Below are 10,065 nucleotides of genomic sequence, written 5' to 3' on the forward strand. Positions count from 1 at the left end.
TATATATATATATGTATGTATATCCATTTTCTTTGAACTCAAAGTTTTTGAACTCAAAGTTTTAGATTGTAGTAGTTGAGTTGAGGTCACACCAGTGCTCAAAGCACAATAAGGTTATGGCTTCTGAACATCTTGGAAAATTCTATAGTTCCAAACTGCTAATTCAGAAATATCCCTAAAGAACCACAAAATCTTTTAATTTTGATTTGCAACTGAAATGCTACTACAAAAGACCTGGTAATACAAAGAAGAACAAATGCAATAGTGGGGATGCTCTACAGCTCTGCTAGGGAAGAGATTAGACGTGAACGCTTAATAAATTTTTCTTTCCCCTTCTTTTTCCAGGTCCTTCTTCGGACGATTTTCACATTCTTCACCCCACACTTTCACAGGAATTAGCTGTTCTTTCTAATAGCCCTGTAACCCTGGAGTGTGTAGTGAGGGGTGTCCCAGCTTCTCAAGTATACTGGTTGAAGGATGGCCACGATGTTGTGCTGGGAAGGAACTGGAGGAAGTTGTATTCTCATCTTGCCACAGATAGCATTGATCCAGTGGACTCTGGAAACTATTCCTGTGTGGTGGGAAACAAATCTGGAGACCTAAAGCAGGTGACTTACATGGTGAACGTTCTTGGTAAGATGCTGTTTGCTACAGTCCCTCCTGCCCCCCACCCCCACCCCAAAATCAGGCTGTTTTGTTAGTCTAATGGATGTTTGAATGGAAGATCTGTTTGTAAACTAAAAATAAGATAGAATATCTAGAAATAACTATAACAGTAGCAGAATAAGCTTTTATTTTTCTTAAGGACTATTGAATTTAGGCAGTATTTCTGGGTGGCACAGAATATCATTTCACATGAGATATTCTTGGGAACTTCACCCCCAGCTGGTTATGTAATGCAGAGCTTGTTCTCTGTTCATGGCTTGGGAGAAAGGGACTGGAAATAAGTAGAATAATGATGAGACATTCTGGGCTGTGTTAGTGTGTAGTATCTAGGAGGCAGAAGAAAGACACAGTACTGGCTAGTAAATGCCATCTCAGAAAGAAATTGATTTCTTCTTATTTTCCTTTTGAGATACTTTCACCTATATTTGGCTCATAAAATTTGCATTATTTCTACTCCTACTTCTCTATACAATATTCGCTGTCTCAGAGTTATTCCTTTGTTTTCTTCCAGCTATCTATCTCACCATCATGTGTGGTAGCAGTGAATGCTTTCCTCTATCAAAACATATTTTCATGAAAAGCAGGAGAAAAATGACTAAGAACTAGATTCTGACTCATAGCGACTCTTCCTTGGGTTTCTAAGTGTTATCTCTATGGAAGTAGATTGCTCAGTCTTCCTTCCAAGGAGTAGCTTTCTGCCTTAGGCACGATGCCACCAAAGCTCCTAGAGTCATAGTAAATATAATTTTTCTAGATCATCTGCATGTGTTTATTTCCAACACTGACCTGATGTAGGTCACCAACAGTGATATTAATCTAAGTGTATGACAAATAGACTTTAAAATTCAGTGGTAATCAGAATGGGTACACATAATCATTTGATTTGGGCATACACTACAAATGTTGGTGAATGATGAGTGTGTAGATAAAAAGTGACATTAAAGGACTTAAAGGATGTTTTCTGCATAGTATATATACCTAAACTCTAAGTAGAATTGACCTTTGAATGAACATTTTTCTGTTTTGGCTCTTAATGTAAAATCCAGGAAAACTTACTTTATTTCAAACAAGTTGCCTGAAAGAAATGCTGATAGAAGCCCTGAATTTAAAAAAGTGTGTATGTTTGCGTATGTGTGAATATTTGTGTGTTTTAGGGAGAGGTAAGTGAATGGGTGGAGTGAGTTATAAAAAAGGCACTATAGCTTATTAGTAACATATGGTTTATCCTATTAGAGGAACATTAAAATTCATTTCTCATTTTTTCTTGATGACCACAGCTGGGAAGATGTGAATAAACAATGTAACTTGGTTTCAACTGGTTATTGGTATAGAGAAGATTTTGTATGATTCCCACGATAACTTAAAAAGTGTGCCAGTAGGGTTTAATTTGTGTGTTTTATTTTCAGAACATGCTTCAATTTCTAAAGGACTGCAGGATCAGACAGTGTCTCTGGGTGCCACAGTACATTTTACCTGTGATGTCCATGGGAACCCAGCCCCCAACCGTACCTGGTTTCATAATGCACAGCCTATTCATCCATCCCCACGACATCTAACTGCAGAAAATGGGCTGAAAATCAGTGGTGTTACTATGGAAGATTCTGGGCTATATCAGTGTATAGCAGATAATGGAATTGGATTTATGCAATCTACTGGGAGACTTGAAATTGAAAAAGGTAGGCTTTTAGATCCTGTGATGTAGGAAATTTTACTTTATCAGTAGACTTTTGTTATGGCTAAGAATGAAATCATTTTTATTAAGAGAAAATAATCCTCTCACCATAACTGAACTGTATTTATTTCCCATGTTTTTTCCCCCTGGTTTCATATAGACATTTTCCTGTCAAGTTCATTTTTTAAAAAATTTGAAAAAATTTTTTGACAGATGCTATATGGTTTAAAATGTCTCGCTCTCACTCTGTTCCTCAGCTAGCTAGCTCCCTTCTTCAGAATTAACTAGTTTGATCAGTTTCTTGAATATCCTTGTATATGTATATAAACATGTATCAAATTAGTTAATTCTGAAGGGAGCTAGCTATGTAAAAGCATTTTATAAAACTAAGGAGCTCTGGTAGCATAGTGGCTAAAGCACTTGACTGCTAACCAGAAGGCTGGCGGTTCAAACCCACCAGCCACTCCTCGGAAGGAAGGTTGGGCAATCCTACTTCTGTAGTGATACTGCCTCGGAAACCCAAGGAGGGGTCGCTATGAGTCGGGGCTGACTCGACGGCACATAACAACAACAACAACAACAACAACACCTGCTTTTCCACATAAATGGCAATAGCATTCTTTACCTCAAATTTTCACTTAACATATATGTTGGCTGTCTTCCCATATGGTCAATAAAAAGGTGTTTTCATTCCTGCTTTAAATAACTGCTTAGTATTGTATTGTATAGTTGTAATGATATGACTGGTACCTTATCGATGGCCTTTTCTAATCTTTTGCTTTTATAAGAAGATGTATAGTAAATATCCTTCTATGTAGATAATTTTTCACATATATATATGTAGATAATTTTTCACATAAGTATCTAAGGGGAAAAGACCTAATGAGATGGATTGATACAGTGACAGTTACGATGGGCTCAGGTACAGCAAGGATTTTGAGGATGGCGCATGACTGGGCAGTGTTTTGTTCTGTTGTACATAGGGTTGCTATGAGTTGGAGCTGACCCCACAGCACCTAACAACATAAAATATATTCCTAGAAATGAATATACTGAATGAAAAAAGCATATGTGAGTAGACAGTTTTGATAGGTAATGTTGTTGTTGTTGTTTGCCATCAAGTTGGACCCACTCATAGCGACCTCTCCTTGGGTTTCTGAGGCAGTATCACTATGGAAGTAGATTGCCCAATCTTCCTTCTGAGGAGTGGCTGGTGGGTTTGAACCCCCAGCCTTCTGATTAGCAGTCAAGTGCCTTAGGCACTATGCTACCAGGGCTCCTTTGATAGATAATAGCAGTTGTTATCAATAATTGTTTACATTTATACTCCTACCAGCAATGTATAACAATGTCTGTTTCCCCCCCACAATATCACCAAGGCAAGGCATTGTTATTATTTATTTTAAATCTTTGCCAATCTCGTAGGTTAAAAAAGTTCCCCCCTCACACTCTACTCTTTTCTCCTCCCTGTGACTACCCCCTCCCTGTGCCCTTCTCATCTATGCATTCCTGTCTGTCCAGCTTTCCCTCTATGTGAATGCTGCCCCTCTAGTGTCTCATGGCTGATTGAGCTAAGGGGGTGCACCTCCAAAGAGTAGGTGGGTGCATTGCCCTGGGATAGGTATTCTGCTTATAGGTGTTTCTACTGTTGGGCTGAGAGCCAATCCCAAAGGGTAACCTGGGGCCATAGTCTCGGTGGTCCCAACATTCTCTATCGGACTAGTAGTTCTGGTCATTTTGTGTATTTGAATTTTGTTCCACATTTTTCTTCCCACTCTGTCCAGGATCTCCAGTTTTGATCCCTTTCCAAGGGGTTGGAATTGGTGGCCAGGCACTATCTAGTTCTTCTGGTCTTAGGGTCCATCTTATCTTTAGACTAACTGTTTCCAGGTGACTTTGATTTTCTTCACTCTTCTTTGCTCCAGATGAAAGGAGATCAGATGTTCTTGCCACTAGATGGCCACTCAAAAGCTTTTAAGATCCCAGTCACTGCTCACCAAAGTAGGGGAGAATAAGATTTTTATGTACTATGTTGTGCTAGTTGAGCATGATGTCCTCCAAGACTATGGTCCTGAGTCCGCAGGCCTGGTGATTCTCTCTCTCTCAAGGTATTTGGTTGTCTCTAGGAAGTTACTCCAACCCTGTCTTCTGTTGCTTCTGTAATGTATGTATAGCACAAGTGCATATGTAAGATTATCTTCAGCCAAATCTATCCTTGGTCTGGTGTATATTCCTGTTTGCCTACCTGCACCTGATCTTCTCACCTGTCTATGCATTTACCTGTAGCCTAGTGTTTGGTGCCAGTGGTAATGCAGTATTGTGCATGTAATAGTATTTGCCTCTGTTGTCTGTATCTTTTGTGCATGTTTCAGTGTCTTTCCTTTCCCCAGTGTCACCATACTGGTCCATAGACTCTTTCCATACTGTCCCTCCCCTCACCTAAATCAACATGTGACCGCCAACTAGTTCAAAATTTTCCCTTCCCTTCCCTCCCATCCCTGGTAAACAACAAAGTGAATTTCCTTCCCTGAGTAAACTTTTCCTTGGCTTTTTACAATAATAAGCTCCTACAATATTTGTCCTTCTATGATTGACTTATTTCACTCAATATAGTAGCTTCCAAATTTATCCAGGCTGTGAGATGATTCATGTATTCTTCATTATTCTTTGCATGGTATTCCACTGTGTGAATGTACCATAGTTTGGTTATCCATTCATCTGAGCATTTAAGTTCCTCTTTGCTATAATGAATTGTGCTGTAAAGGACATGGGTGTGCATATGTCTATTCATGTCCCGTCTCTCACCTCTTTAGGATATATTCCTGGTAATGGAACTGCTGGATCAAATGGTATCAAAAAGTACCTTTTAATCTATTTTTCTTTTATTATGAGTAAAGTTAAACATTTTTCATATATTTATGAGTCTTTGAATTTGTTTTTCTTTACATCAACTTGTGACTATCTTTTGCCTATTTTTTTTTTAAACTATTGTTTTTATGTGCCATCAAGTCAGACCCGACTCATAGCAACCCCTCCTTGGGTTTCTGAGGCGATATCAGTACAGAAGTAGATTGCCCAACTTTCCTTCCGAGGAGTGGCTGGTGGGTTTGAACTGCCAGCCTTCTGGTTATCTTGGCTACTTAAAAGACATATTCTAGACTGAGCCTTGTCACACACAATGTGGTGCTTGAATTAATATGATGGTCATTACTGAGAGACTGCTGGAAATTCAGAGTCAAACTCTTCACCCTAGACCTAGTAATCAGATTCTGCATTTGAACAACATTCCCAGACAATTGTTATGTACATCAAAGTTTGAAAAGCATTAATCTAGATAGGATTAATATGAAAATACTGAAAAAACCACCTAAACTCACTGCCATCAAGTTGATTCCAACTCATAGTGACTCTCCCCGCTGTCCACCCCGGGTTTCCAAGGCGGTACTAGAAATTTAAATGTATTGGGTTTGGTGGTGTTTTGTGCTGTAAAGTCAATTCTGCCTCGTAGTCTTTTGCCTATTTTAAAAATTAGTTTCTTCATCTTTTTTCTTATTATATAGAAGATGAATCAATAAGAAAATTTATGGTATAAGTTATAAAGGATCCCCTGGGTGGTACAAATGACTAAAATTTCTTATAACCTAACTTCAGAAGTCATGCTGTATCACTTTCATGCTTTTTATCAGTCAGAACTGATTCACAGAGAATGCAGAGTCAGAGGAAGAGAATTACATCAGAGTGTGCATACTGGAAGGTGTAGTTCATTGGAGACCATCTTTGGAGATTAACTACCAAATACACCCCTCAATTTTTGATAGATTAAACAGAAACACCTCCCCCACCTAAAAAAAATTCTGTATAGGTACAGAAGATTTGCACTATATACAGTTTAGAGTATTGATTTATTGGACAGCTATAGAAAACTGCACCTAATAATTACAGATTACGTATTTATTCCCAAGCATACATGGAATATTATAACAATAAATCATCTAGTCAACTAGGCCCTAATGCAATTCTTAAATTTCATAGAATCAATAGATCAATCACTGTCTTTAGTGCAGTTAATTTGGAAGTTAATAATAAATATTTCTTTTAAATCACCATATATTTGGAAATTTAAATTTAAATCATAATGGAAATCTAAAATAATATGAACTGAATGGTAATGAAAATGCCAGGATTCAAGTTGTGTAGAATGTAGCAGAAATGAACCTTAGAATGAAATTTATAGCTTTAAATACTTATAAAAGAAAATTAGGAGAAACAGCATAATAAATTCAAAGAAAGTAGAGAAAGAAGAAAATAAAGAGAAGGGCAGATATCAACTAAATAGACAAGACAGATAAAGTAGAGAGGATTAATAAAGATAAAAGTTGTTTTTTTAAAAACCTAATAAAGTGGAAACCTTTGGCAGAATTGACAAAGAGAAGAAAAAGCATGTACACATAAACAGTATTAGGAATATATAATAGGCTATAAGCACAAGTTCTATACAGATGAAAAATAATAAGAAAAAACTGTGATAAAATTTATGCCAGTAATTTACAAAGATAGACAAAAATGGACATTTTCTTAGGAAAGGTATAACTTGGCAAAGCTGACTTAAAATAAATTAAAAGTCTGATAGTCCTACATCTATGAAAGAGACTGAGTTAGGAGTTAAACATTTCCTACAAAGAAAACAACAGGCCAGATGGTTTAATAGAGGTTCTGCCAAACTTATCCCACCACTCGTCTGTGGTTTGTTGTACTGTGGTGGCTTCCATGTTGCTGTGAGGCTGGAAGCTATGCCACCAGTATTTCAAATACCAGCAGGGTCACCCACGGTGGACAGGTTTCAGTGAAGTTTCCAGGCTAAGACAGACTGGGAAGAAGGATGAGGACATTCACTTAAAAAATTGGCCAGTGGAAATTAGCAGTGAAACAATGGCTGATATATTACTGGAAAACTTTAAGAACAGTCCCGAAACATTGTTTGATATAGTGCCTGTTCTGGTTACCTAGTGCCACTCTAACAAGAATATACCACAAATGGGATGGCCTTAACAAACAGGAGTTTATTTTCTTACAGTTTGGAGGCTTTAGGTCCAAGTTCAGAGTGCCAAGCTCTAGGGGCTGGGTGAAAGCCTCTCAGCCTTGGGCTTCAGCTCTGCTACCAGCTCCGGTCCACTGAGGCTAGAGGCTTTTTTTCACTCAGACAGCTGCTGGATGCTGAGGCTGCCAAGCCCAAGGTTGACAAGTACAAAGGCACAGTCCCTATGTTACCAAACCACATGGCAGGCCATTAATTTAAGTCCATTGTAAGTCCCAAGGCCAGCAGTGCATGGCAGGCTGCTGAACAATGACATGGCTACATGCAGGGTCCAAGCGTGCCATAAGCTAGAGACCATTCCCCAGGCTTCTGCTTATATGCAGGAAGCAGACCACATTTCCTAAGGCAGCTACGTAGCTGCACATAGTAGATTCCACCATGGAGTTGATTAGCCGTCTCATCATGGGGAGTACTACATGTAGCTGCCCAGCCATTCAACCAGGCCCAGCCAAGTTGACACACAAACTAAACTACCACAGTGCCAGCAGATGATCCCCTTAGGTTGGAAGGCATTCAAAATACTACTGGGGAAGAGCTGCCTTCTCAAAGTAGAGTTGACCTTAATGATGTGGATGGAGTAAAGCTTTAGGGGCCACCATTTGCTGATGGGGCATGACTCAAAATGGGAAGAAACAGCTGCAAACATCCATTAATAACATGGCATGTATGAAGTATGAATCTAGGAAAATTGGAAGTTGTCAAAGATGAAATGGAATACATGGAGATTGATATCCTAGACATTAATAAGCTGAAATGGACTGATATTGGCCATTTTGAATCAAACAATCATATGGTCTACTATGCCAAGGATGACAAATTGAAGAGGAATGGCATCAAATCATTGCCAAAAAGAATATTTCAAGATCTATCCTGAAGTACAGTGTTGTCAGTGATAGAATAATGTCTGTATGCCAATGAGGAAGACCAGTCAATACTACTATTATTCAAATTTATACAACATCCTCTAAAGCCAAAGATGAAGAAATTGAAGATTTTTACCAACTTCTGCAGTCTGAAATTGACTAAACATGCAACCAAGATATATTGATTATTACTGGTGAATGGAATGTGAAAGTTGGAAGTAAAGAAGAATCATCAGTAGTGGGAAAATAAGCCTTGGTGATAGAAATGATACTGGAGATCACATGATAGAATTTTGCAAGACTAAGGAATTACTCATTGTAAATACCTTTTTTCAACAACTTAAAAGGTAGCTATACATGTGGACCTCACCAGATGGAATATACAGAAATCAGATCAACTACATCTGTGGAAAGAGATGATGGGAAAGCTGAATATCTTTAGTCAAAATAAGACCAGTAGCTGACTGTGGAGCAGACCAGCAAGTTCTCATATGCAAGTTCAAGGTGAAGCTGAAGACAATGAAAACAAGTCATGAGAGCCACAATATGACCTTGATATATCCCAACTGAATTTAGAGGCCATCTGAAGAACAGATTTGATGCATTGAACACCAGTGACTGAATACCAGATAAGTTGTGGGATGACATCAGGAACATCATACACAAAGAAAGCAAATGGTCATTAAAAAGGCAGGAAAGGAAGAAAAGACCAAAATGGATGTCAGAAGAGTCTCTAAAACATGCTGTTGAATGGAGAGTAGTTAAAGTGAGTGGAAGAAATCATGAGATAAAAGCAACCTGAACAGAGTATTTCAGAGGACAGCTTGAAAAGACAAAGTATCACAATGAAATGTGCAAAGACCTGGAGTTAGAAAATGAAAAGGGAAGAACATGCTTACCATTTCTCAAGCTGAAAGAACTAAAGAAAAATTCCAAGCCTAGAGTTGCAGAAATGAAAGTTGTATGGGCAAAATATTGAATGATGCAGGAAGCATCAAAAGAAGATAGAAGGAATACACAGAGTCACTGTACCAAAAAGAATTGGTCAGTGTTCAACTATTTCAGGAGGTGGCATATGATCAAGAACTAATGATATTGAAGGACGAGTCTAAGCTGCACTGAAGGAACTGGTGAAAAACAAGCCTCCGGGAATTGATGGAAAAGCCATTGAGATGTTTCAACAAACATAAATGAGTGCTTACTCATTTATGGCAAGAAATTTGAACAACAGCTACCAGGCCAGCTAACTAGAAGAAATCAGTATTTGTTCCCATTTCAAAGAAAGGTGAGCCAACAGAATATGGAAATCATCAATGTTATTAGTATCACACACAAGTAAAATTTTGCTGCAGATAAATAAAGAATGATTACAACAGTATATTGACAGGGAAATTCAATTAATTCAAGCTGGATTCAGAAGAGGAAGTGGAAGACTGAAACCATTCCTCTTGAGAACAGGAATCAGACAAGGATGCCCACTATCATCACTTCTATTCAACATTGTACTGGAAGTCCTAACCAGGGCCATAAGGCAAGAAAGGGAAATCAAAGGCATCTAAATTGATAAGGAAGAAGTCAAACTATCCCTATTGACTGATGATATGATCCTATACCTAGAAAACCCAAGAGACTCAGTCAAAACTCTACTGGAACTAATTCAGAGATTTAGCATCATGGCAGGATATAAGATCAACATCCAAAAATCAGTTGGATTCCTCTACACCAGCAAAGAGATTGCTGAAAAAGAAATAAGAAAACCAATACTGTTT

General features: G+C 38.2%; 1 protein-coding gene across 1 annotated transcript in view; it reads left to right on the forward strand.

Moving 5' to 3' along the window:
* Positions 1-10,065, forward strand: part of CDON (cell adhesion associated, oncogene regulated) — a 207,503-nt gene that overhangs the window by 82,427 nt on the left and 115,011 nt on the right. Inside the window, exons 5-6 of the mRNA XM_007947239.2 lie at positions 346-633; positions 2,073-2,342. Of these exons, the coding sequence (XP_007945430.2) occupies positions 346-633; positions 2,073-2,342 (558 nt within the window). The remainder of the gene's footprint in view (positions 1-345; positions 634-2,072; positions 2,343-10,065) is intronic.

This window comes from Orycteropus afer, unplaced genomic scaffold, assembly GCF_000298275.1.
Source record: "Orycteropus afer afer isolate SDZICR_OR568_19922 unplaced genomic scaffold, OryAfe1.0 scaffold00178, whole genome shotgun sequence".
Lineage (NCBI taxonomy): Eukaryota > Metazoa > Chordata > Mammalia > Tubulidentata > Orycteropodidae > Orycteropus > Orycteropus afer.